At 37.0% G+C, this 22,029-nt stretch overlaps 2 protein-coding genes across 2 annotated transcripts; one reads left to right on the top strand and one right to left on the bottom strand.

The window, feature by feature from the left end:
• The first annotated feature begins 66 nt into the window (after window positions 1-66).
• LOC143293475 (ras-related protein Rab-18-like) lies at window positions 67-11,686 on the top strand. Its single transcript, XM_076604363.1, has 7 exons — window positions 67-253; window positions 2,589-2,644; window positions 3,341-3,402; window positions 4,925-4,997; window positions 5,683-5,801; window positions 6,733-6,858; window positions 7,492-11,686. The coding sequence occupies exons 1-7, from the start codon at window positions 183-185 to the stop codon at window positions 7,588-7,590; spliced, it is 606 nt and encodes a 201-aa protein (XP_076460478.1). The 5' UTR covers window positions 67-182; the 3' UTR covers window positions 7,591-11,686.
• Window positions 11,687-14,119: 2,433 nt separating this feature from the next.
• On the bottom strand, window positions 14,120-16,910 carry LOC143293474 (evolutionarily conserved signaling intermediate in Toll pathway, mitochondrial-like). The gene has a single exon (XM_076604362.1). It carries the CDS (start codon window positions 16,749-16,751, stop codon window positions 15,528-15,530), a length of 1,224 nt encoding a protein of 407 aa, XP_076460477.1. The 5' UTR covers window positions 16,752-16,910; the 3' UTR covers window positions 14,120-15,527.
• Between the last annotated feature and the right edge of the window lie 5,119 nt (window positions 16,911-22,029).

Genomic DNA, 22,029 nt, shown 5'->3' with positions numbered 1-22,029 from the left:
AAGTTATTATGTTAAAAATAGAAACACAATCAGTGATGACGAGTACACAATATGTGTGTTGTTTACGCCATTTTCTCTCGTCAGCGAAAGTGACATCGTAGTACTAAAGAATTTGGACACAACTATCAGCTGCTGTTCACCAGTTCATTGATAGGTGCTTTCTTCGAGTAAAACATTCAGTGATGGAGGAACAAGAAGTACTGACAACCCTCAAGATCCTCATTATAGGGGAAAGTGGTGTTGGAAAATCAAGGTATTTTGACGTGTTCAGTTATGATTTTTTGTGGCAGAACACCAGATGATGATGATAGTCTCTGCTGTGAGCCTTATGTTGCTTAATGAAGTTACTTTTATTAAAGTGAACCACCACATCTTTAGTATAGTTAATCATTTCTAACCAGTTATGTTGTTTTTGAAAGATTGGGTTCATTATGCCAGTGCGACAAATCCATCGGGTACTTGTATTTTGTAATAAGTAATATACTCAGACAAGACACGTTACTGGCACGTTGGCAGTGCTGTTTGGTCAGATCTGCAAAGTGTGTTATATACAGGAGCAAAATATGGTGGTGTATCAATGTGCATGAGTGCTGAGACCTCCAGCAATACTGTGTTTTGCGTTAAAGAAAAATGTATTGAAGCAGAAGACAGTGTGCTGCAGATCTTGGAATTGATTACCCTGCACTACTTCAGGAAGAAGTTTTCAAGACAAAGAGTAGTAAAACTTGTAGGAGGGGAAAAGCAGAAGTAGCTGAAGGGGATGCATGATTTACAATTGAATCATGTATTGCATGACATATTATTTAAAAAGATCATTATAATTAAAGTCAACACAGACTGATTCTTTGGCCAAGTAATCAGAAAAAACAACCATTTCAAAATCCAATAGTTTATTTGAAACAATGTAATTTTTAAAATCCACATAATAAAGAAAAGTAACCATTGGAGAGGGAATGTCACACAGAGTGACAGGCTGAAGTGGTGAATATTTTAAAATTTAGATAGTTGCATACTAGATTAACGTATTACCAACATCAGTTAATAAAAATTAATAATGATAATAAGTTTACTTTAAGAATAATAAAAATGCCTAATCAAATGATTTTGTGCTTTACAATTACAATAGTTTTGATATAAAAAAACAGCATCAAAAACAAAAGAAAAAACAACAAAACCATATAATGCATTAGATATAATATATATGCAGATTGATCTAATGAAGAAGCAAAGATGACAAATTATGACACTGCATCAAAAGTAATGACAATAATGATACAGTCCACACAGCACCCCTCATGCAAAGCATGTTCAGTTGCACTGTACAGTGTAAAATGGTACCCGATAAGTAAAACATTTAAACACAAAATGAAAAACCATCATCCATAAACCTACACAGACATCCAGCTAAACACCAAGGCATGTTCAGACCAAAAAAACCCAAAAAAGCAAAAACCCCATGCACAGCACCACTCACTCTGCACACATGACACACCACAATACCCAAATAATACACATTCCACATACTATATAAAAGTATATTATATATATAGTTAATAATAATAATAATAATAATAATGGATACTTATATAGCACACTATCCAGAAATCTGCTCTCGGTGCTTTACAAAAATGCTTTTGTTAACATAAAACATTACATCTATGTTACATACACACACCAAAATGTGACTACACACACACACACACACACACACACACACACACTGCATACATACATTACATTTTAACATACATGTGTATCTAACAGCTACCCTAACACATACGCACACATAGGCAGGCACAAACTTACATAAACACACGCACACACAATACACATTCATATACATGCATGTACTTATGTACACATACTTATGTATACACACCTAGTTAACTGAAAAAGACCTGGGAAGTAAAAAAAAACAAAAAAACAAAACACCCCTTAATACTAATTACTATGATAGAAAAACATACTTATTGTTAACAAGCTAAGATGTTGGTTTATATATCCTACAAAAACTTATTTTGTTGACAAAATTAAGTAGGTTATGTAATATGTAGTCAACATTTACAGATCTACTTTTTACTACTAGTTTCTTAGTTTAGGAAAGGCTGTCAGATGTCCTCAAATAAAATGTCAGTCAGCTGTGCATGTACTTTGACTTTTAAGATTTTTGGCACATGCAGTGGTGATGTGCTTGCTTTTTTGAGTCTTGTGGCTCAGTAAGATGCCTTCAGAGCCTGTCACTGTGTCAGTGTCTTTTGCCACAGGATTAAGTTCTGAATGTGCGAGTGCACTCACACACACGCATACTGATAGTGATACACACACATGCATGCATGCGCACATACATGCACACAAACATACACACACAGAACATAGTGATAGATAGAGACAGACGTAGTCTATAAATATTTCACTTGTCATTATGAGTCATGGTTTGAGACCTTTTTTCTTTTTTTTTTGATAGCTGGTGTTGAATAATGCTGATAGGGTGATCATGATGAAACATTCTAAATTTTATAGTAAATTGTGTCTATGAATCATAGTATGATTTTGTTGCTTGGAACTGTTTTCTTTTCCATTTCTTTCAGTTTACTGCTACGATTCACAGATGATACATTTGATCCAGAACAAGCCGCAACAATTGGTATGTTTTGACTGTCTTATAGGTATACCATGGGACATACATAGTGTGTGCATGTCTGAAGGGTCAGGAGATAAAACACATCAGATTTGCATATTTTGTGCCCTGATGTTTGTGTATTAATATTAATTGTGTGTTTTTACTGGATTTTTTTTTGGGGGGGGGGGGGGGGGGGGGGGTTAAAGATGTTATTGAATTAATATGATGTGTCATTAAAAAGTGTTTTAACAAACTGACTTTCCCAACAGTCTCAGGACAAGCGAGTGTGTTTCAAAATATAATACACACACACACATGAATGAAAAAACAAATAACCCACACAAATATGTCCACCCCCCCCCCCCCCCCACACACACACACACAGCACTTCTTGCAGTGTATACCCAGGAGTCAAAATTCAGATCTGAAAAGTGTTGCCAAGAGTTCTTTATCAAGATTTTAGATATCTTTAAAAAAATAAATGATAAGAAATAATGGGAAGCTTCAGTGAAAACAATCTTGGAACATCTACTGATATTTACTGTGTTCGGTATATATATATATATATATATATATATATATATATATATATATATATATATGTATGTATATGCTATATATATATATTACATGTGCCAAACACTGCAGAGAGGCAACTATCCCTATGAAGCATCTGATGAGAAGTCTTGCAAGCAGTGACATGTGTTATCATTCTTTCAGGTGTGGACTTCAAAGTGAAGACTCTTGCAGTGGATGGCAACAGAACCAAACTGGCTATTTGGGTAAGGGATGACTGAATTTTTATTTTATACTTTTTAATCATTAAAAAAAAAGAGAGTTAAAGTCCTGTTTTGAGAGTTGATTATTTAGGGGTTGTAGATATTTGAAAAATCAGTGATAGATGATAAAGTCTTTGCCACTTCATGCACAGATTGCAGACATGGAAGATGGCTGTCAGAAAAGAAAGGGCAATGCATAGCAGGCAGAAGAGAGGTAACATATTTAGTAATGTTATTAGTTGCAGCCACTTCTGATTTCTCTACTTGAACTGAGTAGTAATTTGCATAAGACCGGAATCAAATCCCACCAGGAGTCTGCACCAATGGGTCACATTTGTATGTTAGATTAAATTTAATTTTAGGGGATTTTTTATTTTTTTTATTTTTATTTTTTTATATACACAGAAAAGAAAATCTAAATCTTGCTATTTAAAACCTGTTTTGTTTGTTATACACATAAAATCGATTTTTAGTTGCCAGTGCATTCTACTGAAAAAGTAGAACTACCTATATAATTTAGTTATTGCAGTGGATTATTTGTACATGTACTACTTGCCTCGTAGGTGACATAGCACTATGCCAAAGGCAAAATACTTATTTTGAAAGACATTTCACTGAATAAACTCAGAGTTAATCTTAACATAATAACAACTAAAGATCCATACATTGTGCTAAAAGTTTGGATGAATTACAAATCCTGGGGATTCCAGGAAGTCATTTAGTTTTACCGCAATTCTAGGGGCTCCTAGACACATTCAGAGGTAACTCTAATGGTGCACATTCAGATTAGGTCTGCATTGCAACATACACAGACAGGGATACCTCATACTGTTAGTCGTAATCTTTTAGGTTTCTGGGTGAAGAAGTGGTGAAGGGAATCAACTGTTGTTTGTACAATAGTTGCAAACAGTAATAGCATCATCCTGAAGCTCTGACACGTCTTTTATGTGTTCATTCTTGTCATTTTTAGAACAACCCAGTGACCCACTTCATAAACAAATAGTGTGTCCTTTCTGTTTTCAAAGCACCAGGGATGGATGTTGATAATGTATGCATTATCAGATGCCCTGTGTTTGACAGTGGTAAGAGAGAGTGAGTTTCATATGAAACGTCTATCTTTCACTTGCTTAGTCAGTGGTGTACTCTGTTATGTCTGTCTAACACTTATTTTCACTTTTCATTAATGTCAGTAATTCTTTTCACTTTGTGAACTGGTCACAGCAGTTATGAGAGAGGTAAAAATTATTAAAGTTTGTTTAGTGTCATGGAGATGATGCCACTGTGAACTTTTTTTGTTTTAAAAAAAATCATTAAGATGTGGTAATAACAAGCAAATGATCAGTCGTATTACTAATTAAAAAAAACCTTTGAATTTTTATTTATTTTTATTTATTTATTTATTTTTTTTTAAGTGTTGCAAGTACAGGTACTTTTGATGTAACAGAACTAAATTATATGGGTTTAGCACTGTCGCAATCAAAAAGTCTTTTCTCAGACACCATAATCATGTGATCACAATTTTCAGGATACTGCAGGGCAGGAAAGGTTTCGCACACTGACCCCAAGTTATTACAGGGGAGCACAGGGTGTTATACTGGGTAAGTGTAGTTTTAAAATTTTACTTGTTTGTTGCACAGTTAAAAGAGACTTCACTTTCAAAACACTCTCTGACTTTCCTTGAGCATTAGGGCTGCCTTGATATACAGGTTGTGATTTTGGATTTGAAATTTGGGGAAGATCCTTTTTTTCTTGTGTAATTTAAATGTTTGACATGATTTTCAGCTTCTTAAAATAGTTTTTCAGTTGATTAGATTATTAATCCTATGGAATAAGTTATCAATCATTTCTGTAGAGGATAGGACTGACATCTTAGCAGCTGTTGTTTTTACCATTGTGTTTTAATTGATTTAACAAAAAATATTATTTAATTATTTCTTAAAACACACATTGTACCTATAGGTTTTGTGCACCAGTAATGACATACCACTATCAATCAGGACATTTAAAAAAAAAATCCAGATAAATTTAGCTAAATAAAACTGAAATGATTTCATATCAAGATAAGGTGTGTGTTGAAAGTAAAGTGACATAAATATGACAATGCTGTGGGTAATTGAGGTGTCTGTGTCAGTGTCTGACTACAGTATAAGGAAAATATTCTTGTTCTTATACTATATATAAAAAAAGGCTCTGTAGTGCATGGTCCTTATGAATGCTGACATGTTTTCAGTTTCCCTGAACAACTTAACAATGGTGTGTATGTGTGTGTGTGTGTGTGTGTAGTGTATGATGTGAGCAGCAAGCAGTCTTTTACAAAGCTGGATGCCTGGCTGAATGAACTGGAGACCTTTGCCACCAAGCACGATATGGTCAAGATGCTGGTGGGAAACAAAATTGACAAGGTAAGTGTGTGTCTGATCAGTCATTGATACCATTATCATTATTGTGGTTTAGAGGAGATAGATATCTGTTGGGTTTTTTTCAAATTGAAGAATTTTTTGGGTTAATTGAGGAGGAAATTTGTAGTGTCTTGCCATACAAACCCTTTTTTATGGGGAACAGTTTTCGTTTCTTGGGTGAAGACAGAAAGGGCAGATCAGGTTTGTGCATGTTTTAACAACACATAAGAATTACTGATCCAGATCAAGGGTTGGAAGAGGATGCTTGAAGAGGATGCTTCTTCATATGTTCAGAGCTGCTTCTTTATATGTCCATGCACATAGTATGGATTTCCATTTTGGCCATTAAAAAAAAATCCTTTGTATTACTTTATATCAGTATTAAGGCTCACACTTAGATTCACCATCTTGCTCAGCACAATAGTCTTTCAGTTTCACATGTTCCTGAAATGCATTACATTGTTAGTGAAATTGGAGCATGGAAAGTTGAGATAAAAGTGGAAGAGTGAATAATGGATATTTTGTTTATATTCACTGGTTAAAAAAAAAGAAGAAAAAAAAAGAAGGTATTTGAATGTTCTTAATCTTGAGCAGAGTAGTGTTTTGCATATGACTTAAATCAGATCCCTGCCAGAGCCTGCAGCAGTGGGTTATGGGAAATACGTCAGATTGTAATTTCAGGAAAACTGTTTTCTTTTAATTTAATTATAATATAAATCATGAAAAGTTTAAAGTACAGGATTGTTATTGAAGAAGGCAGTCAACAGTTCTCAAATGTCAAGTTGTCAGGGTCTGGGTGGCTTCAGACTCCTTAGCAGGATAATGCTCCTGCACCCCACCCAGGGGTTCCCTGGACCCTGGCTGCTGACTTTTCAGTTACAAAAAGGAGTCCCTCCAACCCTTGTACATGTGTTTTGGTGGTGGTGATGTGCAGGAGAAACGAGACGTGTCCAAAGAAGAAGGGCTGAAGTTTGCCCGCAAACACCACATGCTGTTCATTGAAGCTAGTGCCAAGACCAAGGAAGGTGTACAGTGTGCCTTTGAAGAACTGGTGGAAAAGGTGCGCAGGTTTTTATTTATCTGTTGTTATTATTGTTACACTTTAGACTTTTTCACATCTTTAGTAGCGACCTGAACATTTCTACATACAGGCTTGAAATTTTGTTTTCTTGTGGTACTCTTTAGCATGCATGCTGGATAGAGAGGGAGGGAGAGGTGGGTCATGAGTTTTTGAACTTCATAATCTGGAGAAAATAGAACATGGTTGGTGGCAGTTCTCAGAATGAAAACTTGCAGAGATGGCAGAGAAGCAAATTGCACAGACAGGATCTGAGCAGCTTTGAGTTACTTGTTTGTTCTGATAACGGACTATAAGCCAGTGTTTAAATATTATAGTTAAAATCACATCTAAGAAGTAGATTTTGTAATGTATTGTTGAGTTCAGCCTTGTTTTCATCACCCTGATCAGGCAACATTAAGTCAGTGATGTCTGATATTGAACTCACTGGATTAAAAAAAAAATTTAATGGACGACACACTTATACATGACCATATCAACACACACAGAGGATTAATGTGGGTTGAGAACAAACCATAATTGTTGTTCTAAAAGTTTTGTGTCATGATAATAATGAAGGGTGATCCCACTTCAGTATGATTGTCAGTTCATGTGATCATCTGAATGTTGTCACAGATCATCCAGACCCCTGGGTTGTGGGAGACAAATGGACGGAACCTTCGCTTGGATGACAACAGTGGCGCTGCTGCATCTAACTGCTACTGTGTAGTGTGATGGGAGTGTGGGTGTTGTGCGGTGTGGTGCGTCTGCGGTGTGGGTGGTGAGGGAGGGGATGTATGCAGGAGGAGAGGGCTTGTTGGTGGAAACCTTGAGCGTCAACACCACATCAGACACAGTGCCGCTCTGCCAACCCATCGTGTCTTTCATACCCCCCCATGCTGATCTGACAGCATTGTGTGTGTGTGTGGGTGTACATCAGTTTGAGTGTGTATGTGTGTGTACATTGTGTGTATGGTGGTGTAGAGCCTATGGGGTTCATCTGAGAATAATGATTTTGTTGTGCACCTGTGTATGGCATGTATGGCAGTGAGAGAGGAAGAGGAGGGAGAGAGAGACAGAGAGAGAAGGGGGTGCTTACTACCCAAGAAAGGTCTACTACCTCCCCATAGAACTTTTTTTTTTTTTTTAGGTGTGTGTGTGGAGGGATACTTCTGTTTTTCTTGCAGGGTCAGTTGAAGAATGGAAGAAAGAATTGCCAGCATTTGAGTTCCGTTTATTTGGTCATTTAATATCTCAAAGTGGATGTCAGTACAAGAAAAACTAACCTGATAGATCTGCCAGATATTCAAAATTTTTATGTGTGATTATGAGCTGTGAAAAAGAAGAAGAAAGGGATTTGATGCTTGGCTTAAAAACAGAAGAAAAAAAAAGAAAAAAAAAGGCATGTGGGTGAGGAAGCCTTCCCATTGTCCTTATTTGAAGGGATATTGATAATGGTGTTTAATCAAAGAAAGGCCATGGCCCAGTTTAAAAGGTTGCACATAAACAAGGCACATTTCGAGTAATGATGCATGCACATAAAGATCATTATATAAGTAATTTATATTTGGACAGTATAATGGTATCAACTCATAGTGCTTCTTCTCTAAAATGACTTGTAAAGAAACACAGCAAAACCTTTAATGAAAGTTTCATTTTATCTTAAGGGGAGAAATCGGAGTAAGAAATAATGTTTTGGTTGATTGAAAGTTACAAAGCGAAAAACACCACTTGGGCATTGTTTTTGAAAATGATGGAACCATGTACATGCTAAGTTTTGCCAGTTTGTTGAACTGTATCATTGAACTCTGTGTGCTATCTTTTTCATTAATTAAAGATGACTTGATTGCAAACTGTATTTTTGAATGTTGCCACGCTAGTGTTTTAGTTTTTACCATGTTTGAATTGTGGAATAGTAGCATGTTGTAGCCTTTGTTGATTGCCAGGTTGTTTGCAGTTACCTGTTGTTTTTTGTATTGTTTTTTCAATGTGTGAAACCACATAGTATATTTGTAGTAGAGTTTTCCAAGCATCGGCTTGTCAGGTAAAGCTTCTTCCTTCCGGTGTTCAGTGGCTGAGGTTGTGAACTGTGTGAAATAAAATGACTAAAAGGAAAAGGAAGAGTCATAGTCAGGAGCCTAAGAACACCCAAGTTTGATTTTTCTCTACTTTTCTCCACATGACTTTAAATAGTGGCCTGAGTCTTTGATTGACAAAAACCTAGGTCTCTTTATGCTCCAGTTAGAATCAGGATAAAGGATTCTTCACTAACAGGGTTAAGCTGATGGACTTCATAAGAAAAAGAAAAAAATCAGTCTGAAGAGAGTGCAAAGCTTTGTGCAGGCAGATGTATAAGTTGGAGGCTTTGCATGTTGTTACCCAATTTAGACAGACTTAACTCGACTCTGTTTCTACAGGAAGCAGCTTGTACAAACTTACTCTTTCAGGAATAAAAACCAAATATCTTTTAGTCCTTTCCCCTCTGGATACAAAAGGCTTTTTTCCCTTTGAAATTTCATAACAAAAGAACAAAATGAGGCTGAATGGTTATGGTGGTTGTTATTTTATGGAGGGTAGGGGAGATAAGGAAGGAGTTGGTAAGGAAGACATTTGCACATTTGCCTTTTTTTTTTTTTTTTAACAATATCATGTGATAGGTGGTAGGGAGATGAAGTATAGTTCTGATCAGCATGAAACCATCTTCATGTACACACCAGGACCAGGGCGTGGTTGCACAAGTCAGCTCAGCAGCGTGAAGTTTGCATATCAGTAAGAATAAGAAAATTGTTATTGTTAAGTCAGATGTAGCGCTTGCTGATAAGGCTTTTACAACCAAGCACTTGTCTCTTGGATACTGTCAGGTTTTTTTGTGTGTTTGAGTTGTTTTTTTTTTAATTAGTTTGCTTAAAAAACAGCAAAATGAATTGTGTTCTGTGTCAAAAACAGTAGAGATGTGCTTGCCCTAACCAGTTTCTTGCATCTGTTTTGTTTCATCTCACACTGTCAGACTGAATTTTTATTGCTGTGGACAAGGGATATGTACCAGTAAAAGAACAGCTTATTTTGTTGTAATTTGCACACTTGCTAAATGCCATATGGTTACTTTGTGTCATAATATTCATACACAGTTTTTTCTGTGTCTCATCTGCATTGCACGTTTGATCAAGCAGAGTACAGCACTTTTGTACATTTATAGGTACTTTGGGTCAGCCACTCTTGTAATTATGGTGATTGACTTCATTAAAGTCTATCGTGGCATATTCAGATGGCATTGTTGTAATATACCATTGAGTGCTAGCTTCATTAAATTTACAGCTGAATAAAATCAGTTATATTTGTTGCCAAGAGTTCATTATAAGATTTATTAACAAAAATAATTAGTCACTAAGTGTTATGTAAACATATAGTGTGTTATTGTTTTAGTGTTAAGTGTTTTTTGTATTTCAAGGATGGTGATGTTTGGAACATGGATTTTCTTTCTGTATAGCACCATTCATTGGAACGAATACTTTGTCCCACTGCATTCTGATACTCACTGGTGATTCAAATGTAGAAGAATTGCACGAGAAAAATTAATGCGTATGGTGGTGTATAGCACAGTATATCAGAACTGAATTTATTATGTGGAATTTATTATGATTTTTAACAAATGTTTAGCTATGCATATGAGTTCATTCATTTGTGTGTTTATGTATCAGTCAGTCATATAGGTCCTGTTGATATGAAATTTCATGGGTAGCCTACAGTTTTGAAATTTGAGTTTTAAGAAATAGTTTGTACAAGGTTTAATATATGTGTGTGTGTTCTTCAGAGAAGATAGTCTAAGAAAATAAAGGGAGGGGTGAAGAGGTAGTGGTGGAGGATGTATGGAGGGCAAAAGAGGAAGAAGAAGAATCGCATCATTGAGGAAAAAAGGTTTTAGGCAGCCATCCATTCTCTCCCCATACAGTCACTATGTGCGCTTGTGTGTACCTTTATTCAGCTGCCTCCCCATAGTGTGGTGTGTGTTCCCACGTGTGAATGTTTGCCTGGTCTCCGAATACAGAGAAACAGTGTTCTTACTTTACAATGAGAATTGATGCTGCACAAATATACCTGTCTCTTATCTTTATTCTACTGCATCTTTCAGCTGGTAGGAAATTACAGAACATAAAAGAGCATGGAGATAGTGACAGTTGTATTTGAAATGCTTTTTTTTTTTTTATTTTTTTTTTTTTACTTCTCTAGTTAAGTTTCCATTTTCAGTCTTGCATAACATACAGGCACACACAAAAACACTGTCTCTATCACTTATACATACACAAGTAATTGTATAGAGAATTTGTTGCTGATGCCTAAGTGGTGCAATCTTTGCTGACAGTTGCACTTTCATCACTGTGTATACATGTGTACAAGGTGATTTTATGTAGACAGTTTTTGTTTTCTCTTGTATGTCAATGTGAGTGATAGGAAACTAAGTGGAAGAGTCAGAATGTGTTGGTCAATGAGTGGAGATATCAGTGGTTGCTTGAATTGTATGTGATGATCAAGGTTCATGTAAAGTTTCATGCATATTCTATTTTCTGTTTATTTTAACCAAGTTAGAACCTTTCCCCATGCTCACCTTTTAAAAGAAAATTCTTTTATTGTGTTTCAATTGAACCAGTTAATGTTAAGTCTGTAACTGATGCTATAACTAGTGTAATACGTGTGCTGTACAATTTGCTTTCATTAAAATCTTGCTTTCATTATGGTCAAGAATTAGTGACTTGAAGTGCAAACCTTGTACTTTCTAGAAAGTACGTGTACATGTATGTGAGAAATTTGAAATAAAGTGCAATGGGAAAAGGTTTTTTTGTATGACAACTGCTGATCCACTCTGAGTGTACATGCGTGTGTGTGTTGTGTGTGTGAATGTGGCTGCATGCAATGTAAAAGGGATATTTCATTGCTGGTATTTTCTCAGGATCTACATTGTGACAAAATTAAAATTCAGGCACAGTATAATGTTTGAAAAATGTTATGGAGAAAAGATCTGACCAGTTTCTTTGTTACGAGAAGCACTTGATCATGTATGTATATCCTGAGAAAATGACTGTGGCCAATGTTGGGTTCACCACAAACAAGTACAAAAATACACAGGCAATAAAAGGCAGTACAACTGTTACAGTGACAATTTTATAAACCCTTTTCTTTGAACAATTGCATATATATATATATATTTATCCATTGTGTCAAGTATATATATCCATTGTGTCTGAAGGGTAAAGGTGGTTTGCTAGGTTTACCATTGTTATCACAAACAAACAAGTTGTAAAGCCATTCCACTCCACACCAAAGTTCATGTCACATACATGATGGCAGAATTTATGCATATTCAGCACCCTACTAACTTTTCAACTATTTCAAGATATTATGTGTTACAGCCTTACCAAATAATGCGAGACACTGATCAGTTTTGGCATGCATGAAAGCATTAATACATGACAGAATCTAGAAGATGATGTTGCTTGGCCATTGACATTTCTTGACACCCTGCCTTAATATTACTTCTTGACAAAAAATGAAAAATAAATATTACTCAATATATTAATTATACAAATATGTATGCCATCAGTATGCACACAAAAAACAATTGATGGGCCTTCAGATTTCAAAGTGAGTTTGGTCACATATATTAACCACAATTACTCTAATGAGACATGCTTTTTCTGTTCTCCTCACTCCAGTTAGCTAGATAGTTTGCAATACGTGCAGCTTTCATCTAGCATGTAGCATCATTCCTACATCACTTTTAACATTACACACATTCTATTTTCATATCAGGGCTGTAGATTGACATTGTTGCCCTAGCTGACCACACAGGAACATATCAGGACAGCCCCCCCTCCCGACCCCCCCCCCCCCCCCCCCCCCCCAACTAAATGAAAAATTCAAACCCTGTCATGTGTGGAAAAACAAAAAACAAAAACACCTGCAAAACAGTGCTGCAGATGAAATATAAAAAAAAAAAAGAAAAAAAAAAAAAAAAGGCTGTCTACCACATACTGTATCATGCTGCATGCAAAACCACTCACAGGCATATAGCTGCAACACTGCACCACAATCATGGCTTAAAGTAAGTTTAATACTTTTTTTTTTTTAAATGAATTATTCCTTCACAATATAACTGATAATCATAATGCCTCATGTTTTTCCATTCCAGAAATACAGTGCAACATGTACAATGCAAATAAAAAGCAATTTTCACTCAGTCTCTTTTCTCTTGCTATCTCTCACACACATGCTCGAACACATGCAACAAGATGAAAATTGAAGTACAAAACAATAACAATAAAAATAATGAAGAGCTAGACTTGATCATGAATTCAGAAAATCATTGACATTAAAAAAAATATATAATAAAAAGATTTAAATTAAGAATCTCATATTTTATGATTTAAATTAATATTCTCATATTTTTGTTTATAATTGTTTTTTTCTCTTTTTTGGGGGTGGTGAGGGGGAGGGGGAAGGGAGGGTAGTGGGGTGGGGATGGGGAGTGGTCCAGCATTATAGTAAGTTTCTTAACTACAGTATTTTCTCTGTCCAACTGTTTCAAGAGGGTGCAAGATATCTATCTATCTGTCTGTCTGTCCAGATCAATACAGTTATGTAATATAAATCTAAAAATTTCCAGTCACCCTAGCACCTCTTCACTGTAGCATTAAGTCTCCTGAATGGTATCTTATGGGTGATTTCACAATATCAGAATCCAGGGACGTCTGACCCTGGCATTCAGTTTTTATTTAAAAAAAAACAACATTAATTCATTTTGTTGCTCCATCATCTTCACCATTTCAATGGCATTTCTTTCATACCCCGCAAGATTCCCAACCAGCACACAGCCACACTAGTGTTTGTCTGCCATCGTTTCAGCCAAGCATTTCACAGAAAACTATCAATATTAGATTGCCAGAGGCCACATGCCAGAGGGGACCCTGCACTGCTGCTGAGTCACTTAGATGATGGTCAGTTGTGCCTGTTCTGATTTAATGTAACCAGGACACCACCTACTAAGCCCCCCTAGTGACAGCAATAATTGCTTTGAGCCAGACTGAGTGTGCATCTCCTCCAGAGTAGAGACCACAACCAAGTCATTCTAATGACAGTCTTACTAGCTGTCAGTTGGTGAAGCTAACCACTTTGCCACAGCAGCTGGTAAAAGTAAGCTTTATAAAGTATGCCATGGTCAAAGATGTCCATAGATTTTAAAAATACTCTTTGTATTTGATTTTAAAGATAATTATATATATATATATATATATATATATATATATATATATATATATATATATATATATATATATGCACATACATGAGAAGTCAATATCAAGCATGAAAGACTACCAATGTCGGGGAAGTAAATATTCACAAACTGATAAAAGTTATTCTAATGATGCAATAATTGATATTTTTCTTTTTTGTAAGCTTTCTGCTGCTCTTGATAAAATACCTGTTTACCATCACACCAGTGACCCATAACCCCCAATAAAATACCACATTCAGAGTCATTCTGTTGCAAAACCACCACCAATATTCGACTTGGAGTCCTACATACTAGAGGGAATGCTGCACCACTGCAGATTCATGTAGACTGTGTTCAGTGATGCCTACAACAATTTATCATATGAAGGACATCACCTACTAACCCCCCAACTGATAACAGTTATAGCATAAGTGCATAGAGCCAGGCCTTGTGAGTGCCTTTGGTGGGTGCCATCACATCCCTTGAACAACAGTCATCTGTTTTGCCCCTGCCTTTGCTTTTCATGCAATTTAAATCTGATTAAGCTTAAAAGATCATTCTATACTGAAATATAACTGCTCAATAAGTGAGTCACAATGAGTATTGAAGAGGAAGGGGTGGGAGGGGGTGGCTGTCTGCTTGATCACTATGACATGGGCATTCTGGTAAACAAAAGAAAGGATGACAATGCTGTCACCATGAAGCTGAGATCATTATCAATTCCAACAAGAGGCTTGATTGAGGCATCACAGTCCTTGGGAAACTAGTCTGTGGGGTGAATCTGGCTAATGCCTATAAGTAACACTACACCATTTGGGAAGCACAGATCTGATAAGAAAATTATGCTCTAATTTCTTTACAAGTTCAAATCTTTTATGTGTAGCTGAATCATGAGGTCTAGTACATTGTGATTTGATTTATTTAGCAGGAACACGAGCTGACAAATGTTATTAGCAGCATGTAAATCTAATTTTATTCAAAATCACTAAATATCAGCTCCTGACATTACAAGCTTTGAACAACTGAGTCTGAAAGTGACAACATCTTTCTCAAGTGCCAAACAGTAAAAAATTCAGGAAGTTCTATAATACAACACTACATAAAAAAGCAAAAAAACCAAAACAAAACAAAAACAAAACAAAAAAATAAACAACAACAAAAAACAAAACAAAAAAACTTAACATTCCCATCAATGTTTATAAATTAATAAAGATTGAGGAGGTAATCAATAGACGTAAGAAATCCTATTCATTTCACACTTTAACTTTTGACATCAATGTTTTTTAAATCACTATCATACATGTGCAATACCAACATTGAACAAAAAACACACATACACACTCACACACACATGAAAAGTTTATGAAGTCTGAGTGTGGGAACTTAAAATCACTCATTGACTTTATCAGACTTCAACAGTCTGCACCCCAGCCTCTGGTCTCTTGCTGCCAATGACCTGTATCTCAGATTCTGGCGTGCGGAGCCTGAACACCACAGGAATATGTTCTAAAGCGGGGTTTGCTTGCTGCAAACACCTGATCCACGTGACCAGTGAGTCCTTTGTGGCAGTGCCAGTGATGGCCATGGCTAAAACAGTGCCATCATCTTGCTCATGCACAGAACGTTGAGGAACTAACTGTCCGCCATCTTCTTCATCCAAGAAACTTCTCCATTCAAACAAATGGGTGTCATTTTTCATATCTTCCTCTGCTTGCTTCACTCTCTCATGGAGTTCTAGATCAGGATCTGCCCGAAGAATGAAGTACATTGCTGACTTATGACGAAGCCAGCAGGTGTAGCCCCCTTCCACAAACAGAGGTTTTTGGGGATCATGTTTTCTGATCAGTTCTTGTTGCACAGTACATTGGGCACTGGCTATAAAAGTATCCTCTTTGGCTTCCATGTCTTCATTTGTACTGTTCCAGACTGTGATCTTGTTCTCCCTGTCCACTGCCATCCGCTGCAATGCCAAAATTGCCAGGGCCAGAGCATCATCTGGCAGTTCTTTTGGAACAGGGTAGGGGTTGGCATGCTTGAATTTCGGCATCCAGTACATCATGCGACGGTATTTTCTGAAAGCATGGGCATCAGTTCCAAACACAGTTTGCAGGCGCATTCCAAAATCATGGTCTGGGATGACTCCATAGTCTTCCATCTGATCCATAAGGTCAATGGCGCACTGCTGCTGTTTGGGGAAGTGCATGAACTCCACTTGCCAGGCACTCCGTGGAACCATTTTCTTCTTTGGGAACACTTCCAGCAAGGCCTTGTACACAGCCAGGTCACGATGCACACCAAACTTCTCCATATTCTCCATGGCTGCATAGATGAACTCCACATGCCCACGACGGTATACTTTCTCTTTCGCCACGTACATTTCCAGAGCTGAACAAAACGTCAGCTTGTCGGCTGTCCGTTTCATAGCTAGCTCTTCGAACATGCCCGCTGATTTGGCGATGAGATGCTTCGTTGTTTCCAGACTTCTGTCGTCTCTTCCACTCAAGTGCGGGGAGCTGTGAACAAAACGCTTTCCGACCAAAGCACATGTCCATGTTCGGCACTGGGTCTGTCTCAGCATAAGTTGGCAGCAACGAGGCACATTCCGACACACGGCGTGCACAAACGCCATTTTGTCTAAACAGCTTGCGAAATCAGAAAGAAACTAGTAAATCATCTGATAAATGGGTGTACTGAAATGATGAATACCGGAAACACTTTATAATGTTAATGCTTTAAACAAGTTGTGAAAGAGATTCTGTTCACCTTGCCTTGTCGTCTGAACCATATTTTGGAGTTACCTCATCTTGTCAAGGGAGTTCATGCACAAAGCACAGTTGTGTCCCATTGACGGAGTGCATGAATTTTTGCATGAGAGAGAGAGAGAGAGAGAGAGAGAGATCATGCAGTTTGTGATAAAAAAAAATTGTTGGAAAGACTTGAGAAATTGATTATTGACATACTTTCTTTATGCATCTACTTCTGTCATATAAAATGATACACGGTATAATGGTGTGCGTGCGCGCGTCATGCCTCTTTCATGTCTGACGATTGCTCAATGACTGTAGTATTAACAACTTACCACATATCCCATTCTGTCAGTGTCAATGCAAGAATACACAAGTGATTACATCCTTCCACACAAACCACACATAACAACGTCACTTTCATTTCTTTTATTTAATTTTTCACTGCTTAAAAATCATCAAATACACTAAAAATAAAGTTCCTAAGGCCATAAAACTCTAGCTCTAACAAAACAGCACTAAAATCCATAGCAAAGTATAAAACGGTAAGGTATACAGAGGTATATATGCCATGCAAGAACCGTTATCGCAACACGCCGCTGATCACACTTCTGTGTCCTTTTTTGTGAAAGCCCATCCACTTTGTAATCACACCACTTCAGTCCATCTCTTTCACAGAGACATTACACAATTTACAGGTTAATTAAATGCAACAACACCGTGCACCAAGCCACACCTACCATCTCCCTCCTGCTCACAAAAATGGTAAAAAGAAAAAAACAACCACCTCACCAAAGACGCCACAGAGAGGTAAACTTGTTAATCACATGCACAGTTATCATTAATAAAGTCTCACATTCATGGTATGTACAATGAAAGTATAGATGTAAAAAAAAAAAAAAAAAAAAAAAATCTTTACTTTCCAAACATGCGCATGAATAGACTGGTAAAACACAAGAAATGGCAAAATACAGAATGAGAGGTGGATGAGGTCTGTGTGTGTGGATCTGGGAAGTAGGCAAAGAGAGAGAGAGAGAGAGAGAGAGAGAGAGAGAGAGAGAGAGAAAGAAAGAAAGAGAGATTGAGAGAATTAGTGATCAAACCAACAAATCAACACTTAACGAATAAACAGATGAACACTTACTCAAAAAGCATTAGCCTCCTTTTGAAGCTGAAGAAGGGTTTTGGACAGTTTGCTGTATCAACAATACTGCAGTATTTGTTATAACAACACACTCCACTTTTCAGATGAACATAAGACTCTCCACCCTTTTCAAGGTGACACACATCAGCCGCCATGACCAATGTATCAAACTCCTGTTGGGGTGACCATTAGGGCCACTTCAGGGCTGTGATCAATGAGTCATGTAAGAAAAAAAAAGTCAAGCAATAGAATAAGGCACCCAGTTGGGAAGCGAAAGGTCATGGTTTAAATCCAAAGGGACAGGAGAGTTTTCCCCCGGACCTTGAAGCAATGATCTGGATGCTAATTGTCTGGATGAGATACTGACAGTGAACTGAGGTCACTTGGTGCACTTTCAATTTCGCCTGGAGAAATCTGTTAAGAAGAAGAAGAAGAAGAAGAAGACGAAGAAGAAGACAAAAGATAAATAAACAAACCAACCCAATAACAGCAATCCAACCAACAATAAACACAGTACAGTGCAACACAAACACCCTGCTGTAAATTCTGTATCACCTTGGGCTGTTTGTGTGGCAGGCATGGAACAAAATCAATTCATCTGTAAAACACTTCCAAATCTTTGCTAATCATTTTACATACACAAGCACATATAATGCATGCATTCCAACTGACACAAACAGTTGCTCATCTCCCCCTTCTCTCTCTCATTGACAAAAAAGACTGATGAAAGAGAGTTGAAAAAAGAGGGAACAACACACATGATGCCATATTAAGGGTTATGAAATATTTTTTTACAACAAGATATTATTCCAAGTACTTTCCCAGTTCAATATCTGAGCTACAGTGAGGGTACACACACTCATGCTTTGTACAGCGCAGTATCCTTGCAGCAGAGGTATTGAAGGAAGTCTGTAATTTGTAAAGCACAATCTACAAACATGTATTAAATGAGGTATACAGCCAGGAGAATAACCACAACAGAAATCATCAGATAAATGAGGTAAGCTCTGAGGAAGTTACTGACTACAGATGGAAATTCTGTACAACGTAATCAAGGGAAGTAAAGAGAGCAAGAACACTGTAATCATTGCAGAAAAAGTCGCATTTTGAAAAAAAAGAAAAAGAAAAAAAAAAGGCTATTGTCCAGCACTTCAAAACCATACTCTATCACTCATATCAACATGCATTTCAACACTGCAAACTGATTTCAATCCTTTGATGCCTGGTTCATTTTTCATTCAGTCCTGTTCCCTATCATTGTACAAGAGGGAAAAAAACCCCAACCCTCTTAACCCCAAGTTGGTATCACCAAAATGCTGACAAATAAAATGCACATTAAATCACACTTCAGTCATCTTCATACATATTCAGGTCCCCTCTTCTTCAACAACAAAATTGAAAAGATTATGCAATTATATCAACTGCATTTTCAAAATAAAAGTTTTTCACTGTGGCTTCAATTAGATTTGAATTTTCTAAAAATTTCATACTTAACATGAAAAGTATCAGCAGTCCAGAAAATACCTCCAAAAGGTCTCAAGAAAATGTGACAACTCCCATTCCAAAAAGCAAAGTGGGGAAGTTGCGATTAGGTTCAGCAAACAAAACAAGACAAAGAAATGCATGTGTGTAGACATTGTGCTTTGGAACATTTGTCTCCTTATACTTGAATGAGGAAACAAATGCCTGAATGAGTGTGTGGATTAAAGTTGCGCGTGCGCGTACGTGTGTGTGTGTGTGAGTGAGTGTGTGCATGCATGTGAGTGTGTGTGTGTGTATGTGTGCATGTATGTATGTGCATGCATGAGTGCACGAGTGTGTGTGTGTGCGAACGCTTGTGTGTGATTTTGATTTGCTGTAACTTTTGCTTTCATTTACTATCAGGAGTCTATTTCAGGTACTACTGACTGTTGTGCATTTTGTTGTCCTCCATACCCCTAATGGGGCAAAAGAATTAAATTAAATACTCAGATGTTCCAAACGTTCAAATGTGCATGTATGCATGTTTCCTCATACAATCTTGCACCCTTTGTCTATTAGCAGGGCCACAATAAGTAAAATAATCAAAATAATATATATATATATATATATATAATAAAGACTGGGGAACTGTTTCACCACACTAGTTTAGCATAATGAATCCACCATCCTGTGAACAGTGCACTCTCTACAGAGCACAGTCAGCACCAATAAGAACACACTTTACAGCAGACTGTGAGGTGTGGGGCAAGTAGCTTTTCAGACCACAACATGTATGTATGTATGTATGACACTGCCATTTCAATCTTTGTGAACTGTTGAACACCACATGACCATAGAGGCCCTGTAAAGGGTGAAACTGCACACCGCTGAGGCCCAGTCAAGGGTGAAACTGCACACCACTGAGGCCCTGTCAAGGGTCAAACTGCATTGAACAAAACACACCCACAAACCAACTTATCTGATCCAACATACAGCACTCAATTGCACCATTTGATTCCTTATCTAAAACTAGTAACATGGGATGTAATAATGGCACCAGCCATTCCACTTCAAACATACAATATCACCTTCAGATTTTTAAACAATATCTTATGAATCAAAGAAGAAGTATAATAATAATAAGAAAAAAAACCAACAACAAAAACTCACATATACAACACACATCTGGTTCACTCTTCCAGAATAAAAATAATTATGATTTAAAATTGATATCTGATTCCAAATAAAAACTGTTTAAACTCAAGATATGTTTAGTGTTCAGTTTAAAAAAAATCTACACAGTTAGGAATGGCAAAGCTGCAAAAAAATACAACCCATATTTATTTTCAAAGGACAAGAACATAACGTTGTGTCCACCAATATTACTTATTCACTAACACAGCTGGGGAAATCAGGAAGGAAGGGAAAGAACACAATATTAAGTGCAGGGGTGGGGTGGGGGGTAACTATCTATTTATTGATCTATTTCTAGTTGTTGATTTATGAAAGGGAAAGAATACAATACTACATGCAGGAGAAGAACTTGTTGATTTCAGAAAGGGAAAGAATACAATACTAAATGCAGGAGAAGAACTCTTTATGTATCTGTTTATCACTGTTGTTTCAGTTTGTAACTCAGCTCACCACAAAGGACCATATCAGGACTGAAAAAACTCAAATATTGATCCATTAGAGCCTGAAGAATAACAACCCCCCCAAGCCCCCCAAAACAACAACAACAACAAAACCAACAACTAAACACAAACAACAAAGAAGCAAACAAAAACACTTGGAAATGAACATCCGACACAAATACATTCATACACATCCATGCACATGAACGAAGGATATGCCTCTGACATTGCCCTTTCCGTCAATTTTCACCTGTGGATTCAAAAAAGCAAACCTGAACATAAACATACATAATACACAAAATTATACACAAAAAAAGCAAGAGATCAACTGACACATTCTAGGCTCTGTTTCAGTTTCAGTTTCTCATGGAGGCATCATTGCGTTTGGACAAATCCATATAAGCTACACATCTGCTTGGCAGATGCCTGACAGCAGCATAACCCAACACGCTTGTCAGGCCTTGAGTGCATGCTTATATATTTGTGTACCTATCAGAGCGGATTTCTATCTACATAATTTGGCAAGAGGACAACACTCTCGTTGCCACTTTAGGCTAAAAAAAAAGAATACAACACAGTAAGAATGCCTATTTGCCCAATGGTATTTATCAACTCCTTAAAAAAAAAAATTCATTGAAGACATTCCAGGAAAAATAGGTAAATGTACCAGCAAGGCAGAAAATAAGAAAGTAGGAGGTGATACAAAGAAAAGGAAAAGGGCGGAGACAAAGAGCGCAATAGATATGAGGAAACTTCCAACATGGACATTCCAAAAGGTAGGGATACTATTTACACCAAAAGAGCCACCAGAATTCCCACAGGGAAGGGGAAGGGGTGCAGGAGGTCGAGCACTGTTCATACACGACAGCAGCACAGCCAAAGAAAAGCACAAAAGCTGGATTCAGGAAGAAAGCCACTTTAATT

Source organism: Babylonia areolata, chromosome 19 (assembly GCF_041734735.1).
Source record: "Babylonia areolata isolate BAREFJ2019XMU chromosome 19, ASM4173473v1, whole genome shotgun sequence".
Lineage (NCBI taxonomy): Eukaryota > Metazoa > Mollusca > Gastropoda > Neogastropoda > Buccinidae > Babylonia > Babylonia areolata.
This window is presented reverse-complemented; position numbering and strand designations above follow the sequence as displayed.

What these genes read in the sequence shown, in the direction of transcription:
- LOC143293475 (XM_076604363.1), top strand. Translation starts at nt 183, where the DNA reads ATGGAGGAACAAGAAGTACTGACAACCCTCAAGATCCTCATTATAGGG. An exon ending in AGTGGTGTTGGAAAATCAAG is followed by an intron (nt 254 to 2,588) that starts GTATTTTGACGT and finishes CATTTCTTTCAG; the next exon opens with TTTACTGCTACGATTCACAG. An exon ending in AGCACAGGGTGTTATACTGG is followed by an intron (nt 4,998 to 5,682) that starts GTAAGTGTAGTT and finishes GTGTGTGTGTAG; the next exon opens with TGTATGATGTGAGCAGCAAG.
- LOC143293474 (XM_076604362.1), bottom strand. Translation starts at nt 16,751, where the DNA reads ATGGCGTTTGTGCACGCCGTGTGTCGGAATGTGCCTCGTTGCTGCCAA.